The 27,779-nt window shown below is 42.1% G+C and overlaps 1 protein-coding gene across 7 annotated transcripts in view; it reads left to right on the top strand.

The window, feature by feature from the left end:
- The window catches only part of NECAB1 (N-terminal EF-hand calcium binding protein 1), a 319,716-nt gene that overhangs the window by 62,844 nt on the left and 229,093 nt on the right, over positions 1–27,779 (top strand). For 6 of the 7 annotated variants that reach the window (XR_004538301.1, XR_004538300.1, XR_004538299.1 and 3 more), the window contains 3 exons: positions 554–817; positions 3,067–3,375; positions 18,336–18,360. Coding sequence is in view for 1 of the 7 variants with exons in the window: in XM_033933237.1 (XP_033789128.1) it covers positions 743–817; positions 3,067–3,375; positions 18,336–18,360 (409 nt within the window). In the remaining 6 variants the exon portion in view is untranslated. The remainder of the gene's footprint in view (positions 1–553; positions 818–3,066; positions 3,376–18,335; positions 18,361–27,779) is intronic. The other variant, XR_004538303.1, reaches the window with a different exon arrangement.

Genomic DNA, 27,779 nt, shown 5'->3' with positions numbered 1-27,779 from the left:
AAATGATTTTGTTTCTATTTCTCTGTGGTTGTACTGTATGCAGAGTCTTGCATTTTAGGGTTTTGTTTGTATATATTGGTACTTTTAGTTTGTGGTCATGTATTTGCATAGGGATTATCTGTGTTCTGCATGTGTGACCAAGGCTAGGTGTTCTGGTAGGAATGAATGTTGAGAAGCATACAGTGCTTTGTTTAGTTTAATTTTGTGCTAAACCATTATGTGTTGTTAATAAGATTATATTGTGTGTATATATGAAAAATGAATGGAAAAAAATGGTATTACAATTAGTACTATTATGGAGGCATGGCCGGGTGGAGGTTAGGTGGAGTCTGGGGTGGAGCTTTTGCCCCCCCCCTCCTCCAACAAAAAAGCATTTTGCTGCCTATGCTATGGAGAAAAATTTGCAGACTCTAGTGGTCAAGCTGTGCCAGGAAGTTGTAACCCTGAAGGAGGCATAATTGCGCAAAAGAGAGAAAACCACAAAGAATTCTGGAAACTACAAAAAGTACTATTACAACAGTAATGAAATGACTGGGCCTACTTCTCATTATAGGTATACAGAAGGAAGCCACTGGCAAAACAGTAATCCCACCGGCTGGAGAATGCAACATGGGGCCCAACATGGGACTAGGTCCACCAAGCTGCAGGGAAACTCCAGAGTGATATAGTGAAGGAGTGCCTGGGGACCTGTAATGCAAATACAATACCAAAACGACTGATTGGACTCACATCAGTAGTCTCCATGAAAGTAGAAGGGAAACCAGTGTTGGCTTTTGCATGTATATACTGGTATTCTGGTTATTTGTGCACATTCATGGTACCTAAGTATTGATGCTTTCTTTATAAAATTACCCTCTTCAAAATGTGTTTGTGAAAAACTGTGACAAATTTGAATTTGAATCTTCATATCCTCATAATCATGGTAATATTTCATTAGGCAATTATCAAAATAACTTGCAGATTTAATTATACACATATATACATCACCCCACAAATAGGAAATACTGTATCTAGAGTTTGCACCAGTGCAATGTAGTTTGATTATTACCTCTGTAATGTTGTTGCCTGCACCACAGACATGAGAAGCAAGTGAAAACACAGTCACAAAAGAGACAACAGGGAAACTAACAACCATATTCTGCCATTTTTATACTGGGTTTTTAAAATCATATATAGAATTTCTTACAACAGGAAATGAGTTATGTTTCTTCTGACTAGATAAATTCAAATTGTGAAGATCTCTCTTAAGAACCTGAATCAAAGCTAGAAAACAGCACTGATGCTGATTGCATGCACATTCTGCAGTGATGCTGATTGCATTCATATTCTCTATTTTCATTTTGTATAAAGGCTTTATGTAGCTGTAGTATCATTCTTAAATGGTGATGGTAAATTTCTCACATGCCTGTGAACTATCCCTAGCTAGGATGTTTCTTTTCTCATTTGGGATTCTTACTTCTATAACTCAAGAAGCCTGTGTCCTCTGCCCTATATCCTCACTTATTATCGCCCCTACCAGGAACTGTCCTGCGCTCATGCTCGTACTCAGACCTCTGTGAGTCCCAGTGCATTTTGAATTGTTTGGAAAGATGGTTTTTATTACTTGTTATTTTCAAAAACCCTAATAAAGATTAAAGTGGAAAAAAAAGCTAGGAATAGGTACCAGGCATGACCTGTAATAAACAATTTAATGGGAACACCCCAATAGATGCTATATTAAATTTACAGCTACTACACAATAAAATCCCAGGTTAAGCTACAGTAACTGAAAATTTTACAGCAGCTTAGTAAAAGGCCCCCCAGATGTTTGGGACTCTACCAGGTATTTTTGACCTGGACTAGCAACTCTTGGAAACAGGATATTGGACTAGACGGACCATTGGTCTGACCCAGTATGACAACTCATGTCAAAGAGATGACATAAACATGAAGTTAATATATAGCAAAGTGGGGTTGTTATTATCTTGTGTTATTTACTAAAGATTGGGGTCCACTCTAAAAATCCTGTTACTCAAGTATTCCAAGATATGCAGGTTCTTGGAACTATACATCTTCACAAATTTTCAGTGCTTTTATTCTTAGATGTCATCCATCTACTGGAGATTTTTGATGTTCCAAATATGGATGAAAGGAGTCTACATTTTTTGTGGAAACTGTCGATGTTGACCACCTCAACATTGATCATTTTTAAACAGATGAAATATAATTTCTCTCTCTTTCCTTCTGAAATCCTTGTAAGTTTTGTTGATAAACCATAACATTTTGTCAAAGCACTTGCCCCCGCATCCAGACAGTTGCCTGGGCATGCACTGCCATTCTCTGCCCCTCTCCTCTCTGAAACTAGTCTCAGTCCTCTCTATGCACCAGCACAGCCTTTTGAGTGAGTTGCTATAGCAACCCAAATTCATGCCTGTGCACACTCTCTGCCAATCTTGAATCTGCTGCTTTTTTCAGGAGAGATCAAACTCTCTTGTTTCTTAAGGACTCTCCAAACCCTTGGACAGTTAAAACCTAACCTGTATGAGTCAAAGAACACCCTTTCATTTCAATTTTACGAACTGTAATAATTGAAGATATATGTCTTGCTTCATATCCATTGTCCTCCTTTTTGTTAGTTTCTTCAACTTATATTTTCATCCTGTAAAGATGCAGTTTTGTTTGTCTCCAGCAGTGATCTCTCTCACTACACAACAAAGCGTATTTTCCTCATCTCCTTCACCATTTATTGCAACTTGACATCATCAAGCATAAATCTATGTACAGCAAGATAATTTTGTTGCAGTACTGTCAATTGTAGCAGCTGCTGCAGCTTTTTTAGTCACAAATTGTACTCAACTTCAATCAACTTGACTTCTTTTATTTGTTTGCTTCCCATGGGTCATATAGCCATATCATCTCGGCAATATGTATTTTTTTTAAATCTGCAGTTCTATGATTAGTCTAACCTGAGGCAATAGGGACGGAGATGAATAAAGGTGGCAGGTAGATGTAAGCATACATAAACAGGAGGATTTACCATGTTTGGGACTGATTTCATGAAACTAACCTAAGCTCTATTATTATTAGCAGAGAGAAATTGGATGTGAGCCACCTGCAGGCAAGGAAACATTCTTACATCCATCCTCTCGGCTCCATACGCAACAATCCAGCACAACACATTACAATTTCAGCATTCTCTGGTCAACACTACAACTCAGACCAGCATCTCATACTTTCACTGCAGTAGAATTTACTTGTCTCAGATCCAAACTTCTTGGGCTTCCCTCATCCTATAGCATGGACTGCCAGGAAATGTCATCGGCTTCCCAAACCAGTGTGTCTGAGGAATTCAGTTCTGCCCTGCACATGACCAAAGGGATGTCTATCTTCCTTGATGTAAGTAAGGGACTTTTGAGAGTTTTTGTCTTCATATTTATTATGACATTTTGTTGTAATGCTCATCCAAAACAGCAGTCAATATTGTATAAAAATTAATTTACAGAATGGCTTGATTAATTTTTCAAGGATCAAAATTATTACATATTTTCATTTGAGACATTAAAATCCATCAGTGTATTATGGTTGCAACTACTTTACACAAAAACTGTGAGATTTTGTTTGACACACTGAATGCAAAAAGAGTGCAGCCAAAATGTATTTGTTCCTTCCACTGTTATCTTTCAAATTAAATAATTTTTGGAGGTATCTAATCCAAGGTAGGATTGTGCATTCGATTTCTTAGCTACTTATTAATCCAGGATATTCATCAGCAATATGTTCTGAAAAATATTTTAAACATGATTTTATTCTTAATCCTCACATTACACTAATTGGGATTGTGTGGCAGATCAGTGATGAGCAAAAAGGATTGTAGTGAATGTGATTGGAAATGCTTTTCTTAGTCCTGAGGGATCCTTCAAAGAGAAATAAAGAATACATCAGTTATCTCTGAAGTAATTAGAGATAATGGTTTGCTTGTTTAATGCCAGCATGCACCCCAACTTAATAATAATGAGTTCATTTGCAAGTCAAACAGTAAAATGCTTGCAGTTGTATTTGGTAATGCTTGCATTTGGCATTTGGCAGAGCTTAACGCTTTACTTTCTTCACTGAGGATAAATCAAATGTCCAATAAAAGATAGCATTGGGACAATAAAACAGGGTCAATGGAAATTCTGTTAGATGGGTTAAGGAGCGCAATGAAATATTTTCAAAATTTGTAAAACCCAGTGCCTTATAATGTGCTTCACATTACTGCAAAATGAACAGAGAAATGTATAGAATATTCTTACTCTTACCAACTTAGGGCAATTGATAAGTGGGCTATGAATTGTTTACAATCAAGAAAATAAATAAATAGTGATTTTTTTTTTTTAAATAAATGCACAGAGATCTTTTCTGTACTCACTTTAAAAGTTGCTTTGATTTTATGAAGAGAAAGCCATATCTAATAAAATTTGTTACACACTGGACCCTAAAGGAGGATCAATAACGTTTAAGTGGTAGGTGCATTGTTATGTGATCTGCAGTAGAATGGTAAAAAGAGAAAATTAGATTTACCTTTATGAGGCTTTCTTTGCTCAGTAAATTATTCAGTTTTCATAAGCATATCACCATATTCAAGAAAGTAAATATAATTTAATCCGTCTTAGTATGTAAGGTGTGCTTCCTTCTTTGTGAAGAAAAATACAGTTGGAGTAAACTGTATTTTATGACAGAAGGTAATGTGGTAACCTCTCATCCACCACGGTATGGATAAGGCTGCTCGTCATGGCTTTCTAGTTGCTAGCAAAGTCTATTAGCAACAGTGTTAGACAGGGAAATGGTTAAAGGTTCAGAAGCAACAAGCAGGTTTTATTTATCCATGGCAAAGCATAAACAGTGTGAATATTATTTCTTCAACTGAAAATGCATAGCCATCAGCCTTGGCCTAAGAAAATAATCTAATATGCAGCACCTGAAATGGGTAGGTTTCTATTCAGAGACATACAAGAAAGCTATGCATAAGAGTAAATCTTCATAAGACAGAGGAGAACATTGTCTAGATACTTGAAATATTTTACTTTGCAGCATGATTTAACAAAACAAAACCCCACTATACAAATATCTCCAGATATGTGATTGTTTTCTTGGCTTAGTAGTTTTAAAGAACTGAAACTCTAAAGCAGGGGTGTCCAACCTTTTGGCTTCACTGGGCCGCACTGGCCAAAAAAAATGTTTCTGGGGCCGCACAAACGTGCAAACGCCGCAGTAAGACACAGGAGGGAGCCGGCAAGACGGTAAACACCCAGGGGCAGCAAAGGAAAACACTGCATCGCCCTCGACCGGGGCCACACAAAATACTTCACTGGGCCGCAGGTTGGACACCCCTGCTCTAAAGGGCAATATACTAGAGTGCTTTACCATGCTTTGTTAACATTTATTAATTAGCCCACGTTGATGGCCCATGCTGTAGTTAATATTTTTTTCCATTAATGGGTCTGTATTCACATTTGCACTTTAATACAGAAACTGAGAAAATGATGGCAGATAAAGACTATGTATTCAGTAATACAAACTACTAAGTTCTACACAGTCCATTAGAGATCCTCTGTGCCTGTCCCAAACTTTCTTGAATTCAGATTTAATCTTTTCATTTACTTACTTGTCATTTGAATTTAGCTTACACCTTTTCAGGAGAAACTTAAGGGCAAATTGTATAAGAAGCATCCAAAAGTTAGGTGCCGAATTAGGCACCGTTCAACGCAATTCAAGTAAAATTGGGTGCTGTTTACTGAATCACGCTGAGCGGCACCTATTTTGGAGGCGCCCAATAAATAGGCCAGCTCTAGGCACAACTAAAAGTTAGGCGGCCATGCGAGCGCTTAAGCACGCTTAAGAGTAGTGAGTCTGTAACAAGGCACCTAACACGAAGTCACGCCCACACCTAACATGCATAGCGCTTATTTTTTTGAAGGCCGCCTAAATTTTTAGAGGCGCCTTGTTACAGAATCGCTCTTTCTTGACAGGCGCCTAAGTTTCAATTATTGGTGATTAAAAAGCTTTGTTTGTTGATCAGTTTAGATAGGCGCCTATCTAGATGGGCGCCTCCAAAATAGGTGCCTAACATTAGGCGCCGGTTACAGAATTTGGACCTTAAGGTGCATTTTATTCAGATACACTAGGTATTTCTCTGACCCCAGAGAGTTTACATTCTAACTTTCTAATAGAGGCAATGGAGGGTTAAATGACTTGTCCAAGACCTCAAGGACCAGCAATGGAATTTAAACTGAGCTTCCCTTGTTGTCAGCTCACTGCTTTACCCACTAGACTACTCCTCCACTGGGAGGCTGTTCCATGCATTTGCCATCCTTTCCATAAAGAAGACAAGTCAAACCTCAGTTTGCAAGTGTTTTGCAAGACGAGGAAAACATTCTTGCAAATCATGACTTGCAAACCGAGAATTGACTCGATTTGCAAGCACGCCCCGCTCGAACCGGCATCACTCCCCCCGCCTGCAAACGCCCCCCCCTCCCCGAGAACCGGCATCACACCCCCCCCACTCGAACCAGCTTCGCTCCCACCTGCAAACGCCCCCCCTGAGAACCTGCATTGCACCCCTGTGCTGGAAGCGGCATCCCCCGCCTGCCCAAACAGGCCCCTTACCCCATCTGGCACCGGCACGCAGCACCAACCCACAGGACGTGCTGGTGCCAGTGAACGAAGATCCCGCTGCCTCTTGCCTGGGCTGGGCCTTGAGCATCTGCGCATGCTCAAGGCCTGGCTTTCGTTCTCTCCGGGAATCTCGGAGATGCTCAGGGCCCAGCCCAGGCAAGAGGTGGGATCTTCATTCACTGGCACTGGCACGTCCTGTGGGTTGGTGCTGCGTGCCGGTGCCAGATGGGATAAGGGGTTTGTTTGGATGGGCGGGGGATGCCGCTTCAAGCATGGGGGTGCGATGCTGGTTCTCGGGGGGCATTCGCAGACGGAAGCAATGCCGGTTCGAGCGGGGGGGGGGCAATGGCGGTTCAAGTGGGAGGGGGGTGGAGCAGCGCCGGTGGCCGAGGGGGAGGGGGAGGGGGAGGTGGAACCAATCAAGCGAGTTTCCCTTACTTCCTATGGGGAAACTCGCTTTGATATACGAGCAATTTGGTTTACGAGCATACTTCTAGAACAAATTATGCTCGTAAACCAAGGTTCCACTGTATTTCCCTAAATGACTCTTGAATCTAACCCATTTCACCTTCATCCTCCTCCTCCTCCTCCCCCCCTGGAACCCGATCTGTGGAGTCCCGCAAGGCTCACCTCTCTCTCCTATCCTTTTCAACATTTATATGTCCTCCCTTAAACTCCTCCACCTCTCCCCCCTCGAAACACTCTACACTTATGCAGATGACATCTTTATCCTACTCGAGACCGACCGAACCCTCACAAACCTCTCAGTGAACATAACCTCATGCATATCGAACCTTCAATCCTGGGCTCACACTGTGCAGATGAAACTGAACGAATCTAAAACAAAACTTCTCTGGCTCGGCCCAAAACTGGACCAACTGCCCACCTCCATCTCACTGTCCTCGGGCCCCACTTTACTTCTGGAATATTCAAGTAAAGTTCTGGGAGTCATCATTGGATCTACACTTTCCCTCAACGATCACCTCAACTCCCTAGTAAAAAAATGTTTCTGCAGCCTCCACATGCTACGGAAAGTGAGATCCTGCTTCCATCAAAAACACTTTGCCATCCTAGTACAATCCACCATCCTTGCCAGACTGGATTACTGCAACTCTATCTACCTAAGCCTAACAAAGAAAAACCTTCAAAGACTCCAGCGGATTCAGAATACCGCTGCCAAGCTTATCTTCGCAAAAAGCAAATTCGACCATGTCTCACCGCTTCTGTCCAAGCTCCATTGGCTACTGATAATCTCCAGAGTCCACTTCAAATGTGCCTGCCTCACTTTCAAGATCCTACACGGCATCCTCCCTCCCTTCATCCCTCTCGCTTGGAACTCCTCCAACCCTAATTCCACCAGATCCACCCAAAAAATGAAACTTTCCTTTCCCTCACTAAAAGGCGTTTCCCTTGTAGGAAAACTCGGTTCCTCTCTCCACTTCAGATTCACTGAGCTCTGGAACAACCTTACTTCCCCTCTCAGGATTCAAAGCTCTCTCCAACTCTTCCGTAAACATCTGAAAACCTGGTTATTCTCAAAAACGTAACTCCTCCTCCCTCTCTAATCATTTTAGTCCTCTAATTCTCTTCTCCTCTCTAATCATTTTAGTCCTCTAATTCTCTTATCCTCTTTTGCCCCCTCTGGAGTTCCTTTCTACCCTAACTCTTGTTAACCGTGTCGAGCTTTACGAATGTAGAGATGATGCGGTATACAAACCTAAAGTTTAGATTAGATTAGATTAGATCCTATGCCCCTTCATTCCAGATCTTCTTTTTAATTGAAAGAAACTTTCTTCCTTTGCATTTAAACTACCAAGTTATTTAAATGTCTGTATTAATATCACCCCTCCTGCCTTTCTTCCACATTCTGAGATTTTTCAACTCTTATAATTTATTAAATACTCATAAAAAATCAGCTGTTTTATGTCTCCTTATTTCATTAGCATAAGCTTTTATACAAGTCTCACTGGATAACTAGCAGTGTTAACATATGTAAACTAGATTACACACACTAACCCCCTGTTTTACTAAGGTGCACTATGCGTTTTAGCATGTGCTAAATATACCGCTAATGTGTCCATAGACTAACATGCAAGTGTTAGCGTTTAGAGTGCACTAAAACGCTTAGCGCACCTTTGTAAAAGGAGCCCTAACAGTACTTTTAACCTGCCTTAATGCTTACAAGGGGAGTGGGGACTTGTATACCACCTTTTTGTGGCTTTGGCATTTCAAAGCTGTGGGCACTTTAGGATTAAGCGAGGTGCTCAGGGTCACAAGGAGCAGCACAGGAATTTGATCTCACAAGCTTGGGGTGCAGAGGCAGCAGTTCTACCAGTGAGCCACACAAAGCCTTAGAGCACTTCAATGCACTGCTTCCTAGTGATTATGATACCTAGAAGCAGCCCTGATCTGCATGAGAGGGATGTAGTCTGAAGTACTGTTCCATGTAGGATGTGAGTTGTATATTTACATGAGTTTCTAGTAGCTTGGTAAGTACGGGGATTCCTGCTATGGGTCTGTAGTTTGAGGGGATGGATAGGTCAGCATTTTGTGATTTTGGTATGGATGTAAGAGCTATTTTGCCCATTTCAGCTGGGAATTGGCCTTGATTTAGAAGATTGTTTAGGAGTTTGGTAATCCAGGCAGGGTAGCTAAATACAAGAGACAGTTGTCGAGAGGGCTGCTGTGGGTGGCTATTTTCTAAAGAAAACTCGTGGTTTCGCATGTTGTAAGTGGAGTGAGGGTGTTCCATATCTGGTCCGCTGTGCAGGGGTCATTTGAGTGTTTGGGAATGGTGTGTATAGGTTCTGGGTTAGAGTATGTTTTGTTTTTTTACTTCTGTTTGTACTGTTCTGATCTTATTGAGGAAGAGATTTGTGAGATCTTGGGCTGTTGGCTAGGACTTATGTTATAAACTTACCCTTGCAATATGCACTAACTACAGAGACAAATACATAGGAAGAGCTACAGGAATCGTACATCACAGTGGATGATCTTAAGCAGGGACTTTCTAGAGACACCTACCTGGAAGCTGCTATAGCTCAATAAGTAAAAGCTCTGTGCTCATCTTCCAGAGGTCATGAGTTTAAATCCCAACCAGCTCCCCCAGCACATATTTTAATTGTGGCATTCTACCATGCAGGTGCACCTTGATGATCTCACAATGAGGTCACCATTGTGCAGCTGCAAACCTCCATTTGCAATGAAGTAGAAGCCATGCTAAGGTCTGTATCCGTTTTTTAACATTTTGCAAATGAAGTTATGTATGCAATCTATATATTTTTGTCATGTGCTTTCTTTGCTTTCAAAAATGAGCTGATTGGAGCACTGTTTAGTCAGAAAAAAGGGTAGCATTTTAGGAAGAAAACTAAAGCTATGTTTTTCATGTGCTGTGCTCCAGTTAATGAATCTTTTCCTCTAATTAGCAAATAGCATTGCTGTTTATCCACAAAAATAGAAGGTTTTGCATGCAATATATCTGTTTTGATGTGCCCCATTTATGTGGTGCCTTATTAAATGTATTTTGAGCTTAATAGCGCAAAAAGAAATCCCAGAGAGCTATTTAGCAGATTGCATTAAGAATGTCCAAAGAGTGCCTAAGTTCCATCCATAGAACTCAGATGTATTTGAAGCCCAAACTAAGCTCAAAAGTAGTCCTGGTTTTCATTTGCCTACAATATAGGCATCATATGGACACCCTAGGTTGCTCAGTGTTATGTAAATGAATGAAAGGACACCCAAATTGTGTCATTGCCCAAACCAAGTCCATTCCACACCCACACCTATTCAGTTAGGCACGAGTTTTAAACATGGGCATCCATGAAATTGTGGATGCATCTACAAAGTGGTGTCTATGTCCTTTGGACGCCTAAGTACCAATTATTGCTTGTTAAGACCATTAATTGGCTCATTAACCACTTAGATTGGACACCTAAAGCATGCCTAACTTTAGGCAAGACTTAGGCACCCTTTATAGAATCGAGGCCATACATTTATGTGCCTTTCCTGTCTAGGAGCCCATTTATAAAATTATCTTATACATAAGTCATCAGTACTTGATGTGCTTATTTGTACACATGGAAGATTTATAGATTGAGGTCATTGTGCTAAATTGCAAAGATATGCAAATGGAGCTAGAGCTTATACATGAAAAAATGTACAAATTCTCAAAACATGCAAAAATTCTAGCAATCTTGTATTTTGTATATTTATACATGTACATTGTAAAAAATGTAATATTTTCTCTTTCACCATAGCAAACTTTTCTGTATATGATAATTTTCTTTAAATTCCCCCCCCCCCCCCCCCCCTCCATACACACACACACTTTTACAAAGGCCCTTTAGTGGCTGCCATTCAGCAATGGCATCGAAGCCCATTAATTCACAATAGACTTCAATGTTCAATGTGATTACCATGGGCCACCGCGGTAATCGATTATGTAAAAGAAAGCCTAAATTAATAAGCTGTTGCAATGCAAAAATAGGTATAGAAGTTCATTAATTCTATATTTCAAGAAAAATGTCTTTTTATGCTGAGTTTCTTAAAAATATATATATATATATCTACACTTCAATGAAATCCTGTTTTCATTTTTGGCCATCCTAGCAGCAAAGATTTGTATGCAAGTAACTACGTAGCTCACTTCCATGGATAGCAAAATCACATACAAATGAGGTCAGTAACCTGTGGAAAATCCTATAGTTTAAGTACATCAGCTGTGACGCGCTTAAATGTACAGATGCCCCTTTGAGTTTGTGTGGCTATCAGAGCCTATTGTTTTGCTGCCACTGCTGCTGTACTTTGCTCTCACCCCTCCCTGAAGCAGACACCTTATTAGACTGCCTAGCTTGTTTTATATTTAAGATAGCCCTGACTTAGAAAGGTACAAAACATGAAAAATTTCACTATTGAAGGTCACAATATATCCTAGCCTTCTTCCCCTGCCCCCATGCCCCCCCCTCCCACCAAATTACAGCAAGCCTTATATACACTTATCCAAGTAGCAGTATTTGCTACCTGCATAAGTACCACTGGCATCGCCATCCATTGATTTTTCAGCAGTATTATTTGGATTTATCTCATTCCTTTTTTCAGTATTAGCTCCAGGCCAGTTACATTCCAGTACAGTAAGTATTCCTCTGTCCCTGGAGGGCTTACAATCTAAGTATGTGACAGAGGTAATGGAAGGTTTAAGTGACTTGCCCAAGATCACAAGGAATATCAGTAGAATTTAAATAATGGCTTCCCTGACTCTCAGCCCTCTGCTCGATTAGGCTAACCTTCAGATAATGCTGCCAAAGATCATTACAGACTATCCAGAAAGTGCGGGGAAGACACGGCAGCTTGGAAAATTGCACGGATAGTGGTTGTCCTTAATTATCCAAATAGCAGCACCAGCAGCCTAAAGATGAGAGATGGTGGCTAGAGAATGACATGGGGACAAATTTGTCCCCGCAGAAACTCAATTTCCCCATCCCGTCCCTGTGAGTTTTGTTGCTATCCCTGTCCTATTCGTGTAAGCTCTGCCTTAACTTCACAAGCCTTGAACGCTTATGATTTTAAAGTGTTTGAGGCTTGTGCGGATGATGACACAGCTTGCAGGGACAGGAAAAGAACTCGCTGGGACAGGATGAGCAAATGAACTCATGGAATGGAGAAAAATTTGTCCATGTGTCATTCTATAATGGCGGCAGCCAAAAGGAACTTCCAGCCCATGAACTGCTCACTTTTAACAAAAGCCTACAAGAGCTAGGAGAAAGAAGACTCTCCCCTCAAGCCTGGAGCCTTGAACATAGGAAAAGTCTTCCTCCCATATACACAGCAACATCACACACCCCCAACCATAACAAGGGGCAAAAGACAAAACTAAATACTGTATAGATAGACAGAAGATGAATGACAAGCTTATGGAACCATCTACTGTTAAGGAGGCAAGTGCTGACAAAGCATAGACCTAAAGATCAAAGAGAACATAAGAACATAAGCAATGCCTCCGTTGGGTCAGACCCGAGGTCCATCGTGCCCAGCAGTTCGCGCATGCAGCAGCCCAACAGGTCCTGGACCTGTGCAGTAATCCTCTATCTATACCCCTCTATCCCCTTTTCCAGCAGGAAGTTGTCCAATCCTTTCTTAAACCCCAGTACGTGCTCTGCCCTATTACGTCCTCTGGAAGCACATTCCAGGTGTCCACCACACGTTGGGTAAAGAAAAACTTCCTGGCATTTGTTTTGAATCTTTCCCCTTTCAACTTTTCTGAATGCCCTCTTGTTCTTTTATTCTTTGAAAGTTTGAAGAATCTGTCCTTCTCTGCTCTTTCTATGCCCTTCATGATCTTGTAAGTTTCTATCATATCCCCTCTAAGTCTCCTCTTCTCCAGGGAAAAGAGACTCAGTTTCTCCAATCTCTCAGCGTACGAAAGGTTTTCCATCCCTTTTATCAGACGCGTCGCTCTCCTCTGAGCCCCATGTTTAGACCATGAGACGCACATGGAGAAAAGAGGTACTGCTGAGGAGATAACTCCCGTGTCCACCTCTTCAGGAGAGCTGAGCAGACGAGAAAGTGGATGTATGGGATGCTAAAGAGGCCAGGAAAAGATGAGTCAGTGCAGAGTCTAAGCTCAAGCAGAGTCCAAAGATGATGTCCAGTTCCCAATGGAAGACAAAACCAGTTTGGTATGAGTGAAAGTCTGTGTCAGAGAAGGAGACAAAGAATGCAGGAGACTCCAGAGATAGCCATGGAGTACAGATTCATTGAAAAAGCCTGTCAGAGGCTGAGGGAATCAAAGCAATGCTAAAACTACAGTGTGTGAGCCAGCTAACATAACATTCAACAGCTTGTGTTTTGGCACCTTTGTGTCTTCCTTAGGAGTCAAATTTCAATAGTGAAATTTTTCATGTTTTGTACCTTTCTAAGTCAGGGCTATCTTAAATATAAAACAAGCTAGGCAGTCTAATAGGGTGTCTGCTTCAGGGAGGGGTGAGAGCAAAGTACAGCAGCAGTGGCAGCAAAACAATAGGCTCTGATAGCCACACAAACTCAAAGGGGCATCTGTACATTTAAGCGCGTCACAGCTGATGTACTTAAACTATAGGATTTTCCACAGGTTACTGACCTCATTTGTATGTGATTTTGCTACCCATGGAAGTGAGCTACGTAGTTACTTGCATACAAATCTTTGCTGCTAGGATGGCCAAAAATGAAAACAGGATTTCATTGAAGTGTAGATATATATATATATTTTTTTAAGAAACTCAGCATAAAAAGACATTTTTCTTGAAATATAGAATTAATGAACTTCTATACCTATTTTTGCATTGCAACAGCTTACAAACTGTTGTTTGGAGAATGACACTTCATATAATGGTACACAAAAAGAGCCCAAACACTGCAATATCAATCTCTTATGTCCAAATGAATCAAGCTACCAGGAAGCATACCAATCATTCTCCAAACAACAGACTATATCAACAGTTTGACTCCTGAGAAAGGCACTAAGGTGCTGAAACACAGGCTGTGTTGAACCTGATGTTTGTTTTAGTGCAATAAAGTCCCAGTTGAAGTATCTCTTTCATCTCTACTTTTGTTGATTGAGTGTGATATTTCATAGTGGTGTGTCTCTGTTTTTTTGGGGTTAGCTAACATAATACAATAAATTCACTTATATGCCGCAGTAAACTCTCAGTTCAACATGGTTAACAACAATCAAGAGACTATACAAGCACAGTGTCTTATAATCACATTCAGAAGAACTTGTCAAATAAGTAGGTCTTTAGCATTTTTATAAAGGAAAGGTAGGAGTTGGAGTTTGTTATCAGAACAGAAAAAGGTTTATCCCATGATCCAGCTTGAAAAGATAAAATTCTGTGGAAAAATATTTTGTATATGCAACCTTTTGCTGTACGAAATGTGATAATCTAAAATGCTGAGAAAAATGTTTTCTGTCAGCAAATTTAAAATGATCCCACTCTGCTTTTTGTGACCCTGGCCAAGTCATTTAATCCCCAATTTCCCCATGTACATTAGATAGAGAGTGAGTCCACTAGGATAGATAGGGAAAATTCTTGAGTACCTGAATGAAAACCACTTAGGCTATAAGTGGTATATAAATACTAAAAAAAAACCCTCCCAACAAAACCAACACTTCACATTAAGGGTGCCAGGTACACACAAAACCATAACCCCTGTACATTATATGGTAAACCCTCCAAAACTTACTGTACCCACCGTTCTACCACCTCAATAGCCCTTATGCCTGCAGGTATCATCTATATGGCAGTACAGTGGGTTTTGGTGGGCTCACACTTTCCACATAGAAGTGTATTAGTTAGGGTGGCATATAGATCTGGGTCCTCTTCTTTGCAGTTCACTGCACTGCCCACTGCTAATCCAGAGACCTACTTTCAGCTCTACTAGGACTGACCAAAGCGGTTTCCAAATTAAAACGTTCATAATATTTCATCATATCATTTCCTTCTTTTACAGGACTTAAATGTGCTGGGAAGCTTAGTAAATCTATGGCATTTAAATTGGTTGAAATTTGGAATAGGCTTCCTGACTATCAACAATTCCGGAAAGACTTACAAACCTGGTTGTTTACACTATACCTGAAAAGCTTATCTGCTGAAGTGCTGTAGTAACAGTATATCCTTTTTTTTAGTCTTTTAATTTTAACTTTACATTTTTAATTTTAATTCCAGTACTGTCTCTGAAATGATACACAAATAGTACTTTCTTTCATAGGCCTATTCTAATGTCATTCTAATTTAATCAATTGTGAACCGAGTCGAGCTCCTTTGGGAGATGACCCGGTATATAAACTGAAGATTAGATTAGATTAGACCATAGTATCTGCAGCTGTCAAAGAGACATATGCACTGTTTCATTCAGATATTTAGGGGGTGGGAGGGGGTTACTGACCACTGTGGGGAGTGTAGGGGGCTATATTTTCATCCTTCCATATCCTTCTATATTTTCATCTGGTCAGTTTGGCCAGTGTCTCGCAAACCTCTGTGGATGACGCAGCACACTAAACCTTGTGCCGTGGCTGGAGGGCGTCCAGAGATGCGCGGCCGTCGACTCAGTGATGTCATGCACATGTGTGATGTCATCACATCGACATCCACGCCTGCACCAAGGCCCTCCAGATGAGACCCTAGTAGGAGGAGTGCTGTAATAGGAGAGGCGTAGAGGAGCAGGGGCACTAGCGAGGAGGAGAGGTGCCAGCACCAGCTGCCTACCTGCTGCCTACCACGAGAGGCATACCTGTAAGCAGTCAGCTGGTGCCTCTCCTCCTCGCTGGCATTTTGTGGCACACCTGGAATCTCGAGTGTGTCACGGCACACAGTTTGCGATACACTGATTTTGGCTCTTATTCATTTCAAAAACAGGTCTAGCCCAAAATGTCGAAATTATGCCCTGAATGTTTTTTAAAATGTTTGATTATTGCTGTAAAACATTCAAATACTAGGCCTGCCCTAATCCCACCCAAAACCACTCGTCACATACCCCCTTAAGATTTAGAAGCACTGGAGACAAAATAACCAGAAAGACATCTAAAAAGTCAGTTTCAAAAATGCTCACTTAGACATTTTGACTAGTAAACATCATGTGCTGGTTTGATGCGTTATATAAACTTAAGGTTTAGATTAGATTAGATTAGATTAATGCCATCTTTTAGATGTCTTATCTTTTTTGAAAATTGACCCATAACTTATAAGAAAAAAATAGAGTAGTTAATTTTCTCTCCTTTTGAATTCTTAAGTTAGGAAGACAGGTTTTATTGAGAGACAAGAGGCTTGAAGAAAGCCACAGAGAGGTATCTAGGCCAGCACTCGGAGGAGCCAAGGAACTACCCACCCTGCATCAGTGCTACCCTAAAAATACGCCCCAATAACCTGTGAGCTTAGACCAGTTAATCTTGGACACACACATTTTTGGGTATACGTGCATAAATGCCAATATTCCAGGAATGCATTATTCTATAAAATGATGCTTAAATTCAACTGCACATAGTTTAAGAACTAATGTTCCCATGGTGGAGTCTGGGTACAAAGTAATGCTTAGATTATACAATAGGTGCTGTGTGTTTTCTAGGTGCCCTAAGGGGCAACCTATAACTGCATCTATAATTACATTTACACTCTTATGCATGCAAATACCAAAATTCCTCTTAAGTGCTATTCTATAAACAGGTGCCTAAGTGTGATGGCATTCAGTTTCCAGATGCGCATTGGTACATTGGTAGAGTTGGGCAGAGCATGGACACAGCACACAGTTACACAGCCCAATCTCTCCTTCTGCCCCTCCCCCCCCCCCGAACCCCTCTTCACTGGCAGGAGGGATGCCCAACTCAACTTCTGCAGTTGACTCCCAAATGATCACAATGATGGTGTAAGCTATTTTAGATTTGCAAAGAACTCAGTCAGAGGTCCTAGCATATGTCGAGACTGCAGCTTCCTGTTTCAGCATCTGTACAAGTACAAATTAGCTGTGAGCCCTGTACTTGTTCAGGATTGTAAGGTGCCCTTTTCAGACCGTTTTTCAGGAGATTAGAGTACCTTTTGTACCTTCATGAACAGTTGTAGACTTTATTTTGGAGATCAAACATACCTTACTGATCAGATTAAGTAGTGTCTGATGAAATATGAATGTTTTATATGGAAACCGCTTTGGTTCAAGCGGTTTAGAAATTTTAGAAATAATATATAATAAAAATTAAATTGGGGTTTCCATTGTCCCTTATGTGAGGGGAGACCCATTTAGGTGACAGCAGACTAGCTATCTCTCCAGATATATGCAGGGTTTCTCTTAAGGTTGCCATCCAATGGAAAGGTCAGTCTACGACCACTGTGGCCTTTTTTGGATTCCAGACAACTTCATGGACCTAGCTGTTACTGGCTTATAAGGAATCCCCTTTCAACCTTTGCAGAGCATTTGCCAGTGAGCTAGCCTTAAAGAAGACTTTTCTAATTATACTTTTAGTCAGCAACTTTCCAAACAAGCATTAGAAACTCAGAGGGAAATTCTATAAACGGTGCCTTAACTGAGGCGCCAATAAGCGCCTTACTGGCGCCTCAGTTAAAAGAAAAAATCAGTTTCAAATGGTACTTAAATAAAATTTCAAGGCGCCTATCAGTGTCTAAACATATGGCGCCAGAATCACACCTCCAGAGGCACCTATGAGCGGATAATGCCAGTTTAGGCATGGCTAATGCCAGAAGTTGCATTAGGTGCCAGTAAGTGCCTCCAGAGGCATGATTCACCTCAAAGGTAGGCACAGGAAATGTAGGCCTTGAAAACCCTGGCTTACGTTTTTGACGCTTACCTTTGCCAGAGGCGCCATTCTCTATACAGCCCCGTTGTGTGATTGTCATGTGATCGGCGACCACTTTTAAAGTGGCCGCTGACAATGGCAACATTTAGAGAATCTGGACCTCGATGTTGCCTATTCTTTACAACAGTTGATTTTGTTGCTTGAATTTCAAAGTTATGTAGCTTGAGAGCAGACAATTGAAGAATGTGTAGTGTGTTGGAGATAGATGGCAGCCTTGAATATGAATATTGTGCAGGTAGTCTTTAAGCATATTGATTGTGCTTTGTAAAAGAAGCAATGGTAAAGACCAAACGTCACTTTATTTTAAATGAATCTATCGCTCGAGCAACAGCAGAACTTTAATATTTTTCATTTCAATTTCTTACAGATATTGAGAAGAGCTGACAAGAATGGTAAGATCATTTACATATTTTAAGACATTTCATGAAAGAATCTTAAGAACGTGGTCTTCACTCACAGTCCTCAAGAATTGCCTGTAGACCCTTTATTACTATTTCAATTGCTGTTTAATATTACCACGTGTTTTTCTTCATGTGTCTAAAGAAACATAGCAAAGAAGAAAAGATTTACTCAGTTATAGGCCAAGGGGCTCATAATAATAAAAACAAAGTTCAAAAAGTGGCCTAAGTCGGTACTTGGACGATCAAAAAGACAGATCAAAGCTGGTTTTAGACGTATCTAAAACCAGTTTAGGCCTTTACCCTGTCTCTGAATGCCTAGAACAAAAAGAGGCATTTTTGAAGGAAGGGAAAAAGGCGGGAGGTAGGCTAACCTAGACTTAGTCATCTGGCAGCCATAACCAAAAGAGTTGACAGGTTGCCAGACGGAACTTATATGTTTTGACTTAGACCAAGTCAAAACAGGTATAAGTTCCAGCCCAGGGAACCTGTCCACCCTCACCGCAATGATCGTGGCAGAAGAGATTCCTAATCTATCCTGCCACAATCGCGATCCCCCCCCCCCAAACTGCTGCAAACCAGCAGAAGAAATATCCAATTTCTTCTGCCAGCACTCCCCCCCCCCGACAAACCCGAATACTGGCAGGAGGCAGCCCAGGCCCTCCTGCCGAAGGCATAACCCCCCCCCAAGAACGCCCCCCACTACTCCAACCCCCCCCCCACTACCCCGGACACCCCTTAACTAACCTTAAAGTTGGACGGACAGACGGACGGGTCTGGTGTCCAGCCGGCCGGCAGGCCTGCCATCCTCGGAATGGCATGCCTGTCCCTTCCTAGTGCATTGTGGGATACACCAGAGAGGGGCCTAGGGCCTGATTGGCCCAGGCACCTAAGGCCCGCCCATAGGAGGGGCCTTAGACACCTGGGCCAACCAGAATTAGGCCAATTGCCTAAGGCCCTTCCTATGGGCGGGGCATTAGGCACATGGGCCAACCAAGGATTAGAGCAGGTGTGGGCAGCTCTGTTTCTCAAGGGCCACAACCAGGTCAGGGTTTCAAGAGATCCACAATGAATATGCTTAAGCAGGTTCCAAAATACATTTAAAAATATAACAAAGCAGGTTCCAAAATACAAAGCAGGTTCCAAAATACATCCAAAATATAAAGCAGGTTCCAAAATACATTTAAAAATATAAGAAAACATAGGTCCTTTTACTAAACAGCGCTAGAAGTTTTTAGCGCATGTCAACGAGGTAAATGTTCTGATGCCCTGTACCCGACACCATTGCTTGATTGACCTACAATCGGCAGCCGTTTTTAAGGTAACCACCAACAACGATGCCAGCTATACAATCCAGGTCTAAGTGTACACTATTTATTTTTTCTGTATTTTTTATGGGAGGGGCATGTCAAAGGCAAAGAATGGGCATGCTCTTAGTGCATCCATAACGCAGAAGCCCTTAGGGCCTGATTCTAAAAACTGCGCCCTAAATTAGGCGGCGGAAAGCACCCCTATCTTAATTGGTTTTATTGGCACACTAATTGCCAGCATCAATTAAAAACCAATTAAAATGCCTTTAAAACACTAATTGCAAATCTCAGCAATGTCGTATGGCAGACACAAGCTCCCTGAAATGTTCCCCTCGACCCTGAAGAAAAGTTTCATTTGAAACATGCATGTTGGGAGAGGTGGTATAAATGATAAGAGATAATCCACGATAAAGCTAAGTGGGATTGATTTTATAAATAAGCTTCAATGGAAAAATATGAAGTAAAAAATTGTTGAAAGTAATAAAAATCAAAAAAAGCTGGACTGACAAAGATGTTGGCAATCGGCAGTATAATGTGCCTGGCTGCACTATGAAGGTCCATACAAAAATATATATATATAAATACAAAATTAAGAAATTAACATTATAGACATGTGGCTCCATGAGTTGTGAGTTTGGGTTTAACATTTTGATAAATTTTGATGTTCTACTGTGAGATACAATATAATTGAGTATCATAGTTGTGGCATATATATAGTTAACGTTAAAAAATGGAGACACCTACGGGCACCTCCAAAAAGAGCGTCTTTATCATACCTACAGATGTGCCTTATGATGCCCAACACCACTGTAGGCGTGGTTAACACCGGAAGTATCGGTGAAAGGTATGCACCAGAAATATAGACATTTCCGGCGCCTACCTTTCATGTAGCCATGATACTGTAAACAGCACCATTGCATGTTTGGCATGCCATTGGCAGCCATTTTTAAGGTAGCTACCAATAATGGTACAAAAAATATATAACCCTAAGGACAATAGTATAGCCAATAAAGTTCAGGATAAAATCCAATATATAATTGGCTAACATGCTTAATCCCTCGGGAGGATGTCTGAACCTGGAAAAATACAAAATCAATACAAATAATCTTAAATAATAAAATGCTAGCCCGCGCATGCGCAGTAGCGAAACATGTTCCCTGATCCCTTTTCTGTCGGGATGTGGCCGCACGACTGCGCATGCGCTAGATGGTGCGTTGAGGAGTCATAATGCAGACCCGGAAGAGCGAAGGAAGCCTCACACTGAGCAACTGTATTTACACTGTGCAACGAGCCTCTGCAACGGTCCCGGGTTCCTCTCAGCCCACCCTTCTCGCGGTCTGGCCGGCTACCTTAGTCCTTTGCCGCCGCCGCCACCCCCTTCCCTTCCCGCGGTCGACAAACCTCTTGCCTCCAGCAGCCGCCGCAGCACTGTAAACACGCTGCTTCGCGGCCTCTACTGCCTTCATTTGCTCTTCCGTTTCTCTGATGACGTCCTCAGGGACACGGAAGAGAAAATCGGGGCAGTAGAGGCCGCGAAGCAGCGTGTTTACAGTGCTGCGGCGGCTGCTGGAGGCAAGAGGTTTGTCGACTGCGGGAAGGGAAGGGGGTGGCGGCGGCAAGGGACTAGGGGAGCTGGCCAGACCGCGAGAAGAAAAAATCGCGTGAGCCACAAAGAGACAGGGAGGAACTGGGAAGAAGGAAGAGGAAGAGGGAAAGGGGCCTGCTTTGGGGTAAGGGTGTGCTTGGAGGCACACAGCTTTGCTTGGGGGGGAGACAGAAGGGGGGCCACGGAGAGACAGGGAGGAACTGGAGCTGGAGAGGGAAAGGGGCCTGCTTTGGGGTAAGGGTGTGCTTGGAGGCACACAGCTTTGCTTGGGGGGGAGACAGAAGGGGGGCCATGGAGAGACAGGGAGGAACTGGAGCTGGAGAGGGAAAGGGGCCTGCTTTGGGGAAGGGCTGTGCTTGGAGGCAGACAGCTTTGCTTGGGGGGGGAGACAGAAGGGGGACCACAGAGAGACAGGGAGGAACTGGAGCGGGAGAGGGAAAGGGGCCTGCTTTGGGGGAGGGGTGTGCTTGGAGGCAGACAGCTTTGCTTGGGGGGGGGGAGACAGAAGGGGGGCCACGGAAACACAGTCAGGGAGGAACTGGAGGGCCAGAGGGAAAGGGGTCTGCTTTGGGGGAGGGGTGTGCTGGGAGGTAGATAGCTTTGCTTGGGGGGGAGACAAAATGGGGGGCCACGGAGAGACAGTCAGGGAGGAATTGGAGGGGTAGAGGGAAAGGGGTCTGCTTTGGCGGGGAGGGGTGTGCTGGGCAGCAGACAGCTTTTCTTGGGAGGGGAGACGGAAGGGGGACCACGGAGACACTGTCAGGGAGGAATTGGAGGGGTAGAGGGAAAGGGGGCTGCTTCGGGGGGAGGGGTGTGCTGGGAGGCAGATCATTTTGCTTAGGGGGAAGACAGAAGGGGGGCTACGGAGAGACAATTAGGGAGGAGGGGGAGAGGGAAAGAGGGCTGCTTTCTAGCACCCGTTAATGTAATTGGCTTAAAGACTAGTTATTTAAATAAAGGACATCAGTATGAGCCCTTAGTGTGCGGACGGGAGATTATGGCTCGGGCTGTATCTCATAGGTGACCAGCACCATACCAAAGTCTAAACGAGAATAGCCCCATACATCATTTAGTCCTTTTCAAAGTTATCAAACCGGTGAGACCTCTCACACTTCCAATACCAATGCCATTTACAGAATCCAGGCAGCAAGTGCTCCTGCATTCAATGTTTTCAAATGCCCTATGCACTAATGGTAACATTGCCACATAGCCAGAAATGACACAAAATAGAAAAAAAGGGCTATTTTAGGGTCCTGCTAGAAATGAATGTAGCATGCCGATAAGACCTGCGTAAGGGTGCACTAAGCCCATTTATAAGTGCAGCTTAGTAGAAGGGCCCCTTGTGTTTTGTATATAGAGTACAAATATATACTTATACAAAGTAAAGCTGAAAGGAAACTAAGTGAAATCATAGAGGGCTAATTGCTACTGGTACATGCTAGATGTACAAGAATAATTTTACCTACAAAAAAAAATGACATAAAGCAATTGAGAGAAATACAAGATTCACTCATTCACTGGTAATTATTCACTGCTTGTCATTTAATTCTGCAAGCAAGTTTTTATGCTTCATTATTTTTCTTAAATGAAGGCTATGCAAATTATATAATGAAGATAATGTCATTAATTCCATTAATTACTTCACACAGGAAACAGCTCTGTTTGGTAAACTGGAGTGTGATCGTACTCTAGAGGTGGTTGGTGTCTTTATAGCCCAGACAAGCTCTTTTTGAACTTTGATTTTTGAAGCTGACTCTTCAATACAAAATCAGTGAACACATTTGTATTTCAACTATTATTTCTTTTAATATTAATTTGAGAAATAGAACTCCTATTCTTAGTTTTATAATATATATAACCCTAGTCTCGTGCTACCCGCCACTCCACACGGCATAGAGCTCTGTCTGGCCAGGTCAGGGGCGGGGACACCTGCCCAACACCAGGGTTCACAAAAAGATGAAACACTTGTCTTGATGCTACAATGACGGTAGTCACAGTCACTCTCTGTTTCACATTTGAGCTTGGGCGTAGGCCGAGGCTGGACATATCTGATAGGCCTGAGGAGGGCAACTTTCCGAGGCTCCAGTCAATCACCAGCCTCACCCTCTTTTGGATGGCAAGAAGCAGACAGGAGCCAGAGGGTAACTGGGATGAAAACAACAGTTTATTTACAGGCAGTCCCCATTTTATGAACATCCAACGTATGTCAGACTCATACTTATGAACGGAGGTTCTATTCTACCTTTGGTGTCCCAATGCGCCCCTCTCTCTCCCTCCTGAGTTCCAATGTGCTCCTCTTTCTCCCGAGTCGCAACGCGCCCCTCTCCCTCCCTCCATTCTGTGCCTCAAGTACCTGCCTTTCTCTGGCGGGTGTTTACCTTCTGGTTGGCTCCCTCCTCCTTCCTGCTGCAGCCGTTTCTCTGCACAAAGCCACGGGCGGCGGCTCCTACTTGCCTCCCACGGCTGAGCCGGAAGCCTTCCCTCTGATGTGGGTTTAAAAAGTAATGTGTAGTACCAGAATCTGCACTCAACTTTGGGCTTGAGGAGTTATACTGAAAACAGGTGTGAATTCCAACACGCATGTTCGGCACAGATGCACACCGTTCTATAACACTGCACACATTTTAGGGGAACACCTCTGCCCCACCTATGGCCCTCCCATGGCACAGAAACAAGTAGGCGTTATTCTATAAATGGATGCATACTGTAAGTGTGTTTTTGAGCAGATCTGCTGTTTCTGCCCTATTTCAGTGCCTTGTGTCCATTAGAACACTTTTCTGCGGCAAACATTCATTATAGAAGTAGCATCTAATGTTCAGCGCCATATATAGAATTCCCCCATTAGCATGCTCCTGACTTGTCCATGCCCCTCCACAGGTACATGCCCCCATGCAATTATCTGCTAGGGAGTCTATCCTGCCTGCCTAAATCACTTTCCAGTGCCTAAGTGGGGATTTTCAGCAGCGTTTAATCAGAAAGTGCCACTGAATATCCCCACAGACTGCCCAACTAAAAAGTGAGCAGGTCAGAGGTGGCACTGGGACAGCTCAAAAGCTATCCTAAATTAGGTGCTAGTCTTATATATTGGGATAGCACTTACATAACTTGTTTTGGTTTTGTTTTTTTTTAAGAGCTCCCAAGGCCCCTTCCGCCTCCCCCGTAACAATGTCCCCCCTCTTTCCCTCCTTCCCCCTCCCTCCTCCTCCCAGCCCGTGGCAAAAAACACTCCCCCTCCCCCAAGCCTACCTGTATCCCTTGTAGGGTTGCCAACTTTTTACTAGAGAAAAACCCAACACTTGCCCCACCTCATGCCCCACCCATGCTCTTCCCTTGCTCCACTCCATGGTCCGCCCAAAATCTCTTGCTACACCTACTGTTTTATCCTTTGCCCATCCCATTCCTCTTCAACTACAGTAATTGTTCACTCCAGGATTACCATCTTAGAAGACAAACTGTTCCCTTCTGCAGAATTAAACATTTATTTGCAAATGGCACTTTTTTAAAAAACTAGGCTACTTCCCCAGCCCCTCCTCCTCAATGTTCACAGTCCAACTTGCAGTGCCAGTGCCAAACGGTCAAAGGCATCTCTCTATTGCTTTCCTCCTTCTTTCTTCTCTACTCCTTTCTGAGACCTTCTTTCTCTTTCTTCCCTCCATTGGGTCTACCATTTCTCTTTCTTTCTTCCTTCCCCTCCATCATTTCTCTCTTCTTCCCTCCCTTATACCCCCAGAGCCATAATTTTTTTTCTTTCTTCCCTCCCCATCACCTTTTTATCCCCCCTTCTATCACTTCTTTCTTTCTTCCCTTCAATCTACCCCAAGTCCCATCATTTCTCTTTGTTCCTTCCCTCACCCCCTAGTCCATCATTTTTATTCTTGTCCTTTCCATTCATACCCATAGGTGAATAACTTCTCTTTCTTCACCCCATCACCTTTCCCTCTTTCTCTCCCTCCACCTTCTTCCCCCAGGATAGCGACTGTGAAAGAAAAATGTTATCTTAGCACACAAAGATGTTATCTTAATATATACAGTATGTTAAAATAAACATCAATTGTATGTTATAATGAGATATTCTAATACATTTACATACAAAATTTAAAAATATTAAAATAGAGATGTTCATTGTTCTAACTATTATCTGACAACGCCTAAAGGCACCACTGCATAAGATTTTACAAAAAATATTTTTGAAGCATTACTAAGGAATGTTATAGTGTTTTTGGTTCAACTTATGTTGATAAAGATATTTTTGAGCTCTTTTCTTTGTTGTAGCGCTCCTTATTAGTTTTACTTTGGCGTTTTATGAGTCTCATTAGCCATAACGTCAATACAGAAAGTGTTTATTGCAGTTTTCAGGGTCTTGCCACGTCTGGTCAGGTAGAACCGTTTCAGCCATCATGGGCCATGGCAGGTCAATTAAGACTTGCCCCCAATAGCAGAGGCTTTTCCCACCCCCAAACTCTATAATGTTCTCCTAAAGTTAGGCACTTACATTGGTGCGCCTAGCTGATATAGGCACCTGACTTAATTGATTAATAGGCTTAATTGGCACTAATAATTGGCAATTAACTTATAATTGATATTAATTAGATTTAATTGAAAGTTAGGCACACAACTTTGTAGGCACATAGCACAAAGTGGCTACCTAAAAGAGGGTGTGATTTATAGTTATACACCTGTTTTCGACTTAGGCATCTTTGAGCGTACAAATTAGACCGATGCATTTAGGCCAAGATTCTTGGCATAAATAGGATGCACCTAAAAGCATACATAGCACTGCCTACTGCCACTTAGGTAGCACTAAGGGCTCCTTTTACAAAGGTGCGCTAGCAGTTTTAGCGCGCACTAGCCGCTACCGCCTCCTTTTAAGCAGGCAGTAATTTTTCAGCTAGCGTGCACTAATCTCCCCTCTTAAAGTCAATCAATTTGCTTAATCTTTGTAAACCGCATAGAACTTCACGGTATTGCGGTATATAAGCTGTTATTATTATTATTAATCTTGTGCGTGCGCTTAAAACACTAGCGCACTTTAGTAAAAGGAGCCCTAAGTGTGATTCTATGCAGTCTGCCTAACTTTTATAGAATCGTGCTTAACACCACACTAGTCCAGTGTTGATTTTTTTTAGGCAACCTATGTAGACTTAGACCTGGTGCTTAAGGTGCTGATCAAAGCCAGAAGAAAGCTAGGCTGCATAGAGAAAGGCATAACCAGCAAAGGAAAGGAAGCATTAATGTCCCTGAACAAATCATTGGTTAGGCCTCACTTGGAGTATTGTGTTCAGTTCTGGAGGTCTTATCTTGTATTTCTCTGAACTGCTTCAAGTCTCTTTATGTCCTTAGCAACAAAAATAGTACAGGGTTTGTATCAAAAGACATATGAAAAGAGACTTGAAGATCTGAATATGTATACTCTAAAGGAAAGGAAGAACAGGGGAGATATGATATAGATGTTTAAATACTTAAAAAGTACTAATATAAAAACAGATCTTTTGCAAAGATGAGGAAGCAATAGAATTAGAGGACATTAATTGAAGTCGCAGGGTGGTAGGCTTTGGAATGGAGAGGATACTGGATGCATGATGGAGGTGGTGGGGACAAAAACAGTGAAGGAATCTGAAAATGATTCCTATACTGAAAGAGCATGGTATCAAAGCATAATTAAATGGGCTGCACAGAGCAGCTGACACAACTCTGGCTGTCTTATTAGGCAAACTGGATAGAACATACAAGTTTTCATCTGCCATCATTTACTAGACTTCTTTATTTCCAAATGCAAATATTTTTATAATTTTGGAGAAGTTCTGGGGCTGAAGAATGTATGAAATTTAGGTCAAATTGGGCTTTGTTCAGGCCAGGCCTGAGCTTTGTTATTATAATTATCTTAGAAAATTCAGCTGACAACATTATTGATCCAAGTTGGTGTACCAAAGTATATATATTGGCATGGAATTTTTGAACGCTTGCTGTGAAGTAATAGTTACAAAAACAGTAATATTGCCAAAAATTAATTACCTAATATAAACTCCCACTTGGCAACTAAAGTTTGCAGGGACCAGTGTGGAAAACACAAATTATTAACCTGAAACAAAATTAGCCTCAGAATTAACAAGCTGAGAACACAGCCCAGCTTGACCAAAGAGCCACAAGAAGGCTCCAAAGTGTTCAAATCATTGGCTCCTCTAACTGGGGGGAAAGCACAGTAAAAAAATAACTCGGCAGACAAATGCTGCTAATGAGAAAAACTTGTGCTCACACCAACCAGTTGAGCAATCAAAGTTTATAAAAATGCCCCAAACTTGGTCACATGCTGTGAAGTCATTGACATGCAAAGAACTGTGGCGCAAGGTTATTCTGAAAGCATGACAACCTAGCACTTGAATGCCCACCCATATGGGTAGTTGGAGATGGATATGTAGAGACTCCCCTTTAACTAGCCTATCATAACCGATGGTTCTATATGCTTAAGCTGAGTAGACCTTTGCATCTCAGGACCAACC

Source organism: Geotrypetes seraphini, chromosome 2 (assembly GCF_902459505.1).
Source record: "Geotrypetes seraphini chromosome 2, aGeoSer1.1, whole genome shotgun sequence".
NCBI lineage: Eukaryota > Metazoa > Chordata > Amphibia > Gymnophiona > Dermophiidae > Geotrypetes > Geotrypetes seraphini.
Note: the sequence above shows the minus strand (reverse complement) of the source record. Positions and strands in the feature narration are given on the sequence as shown.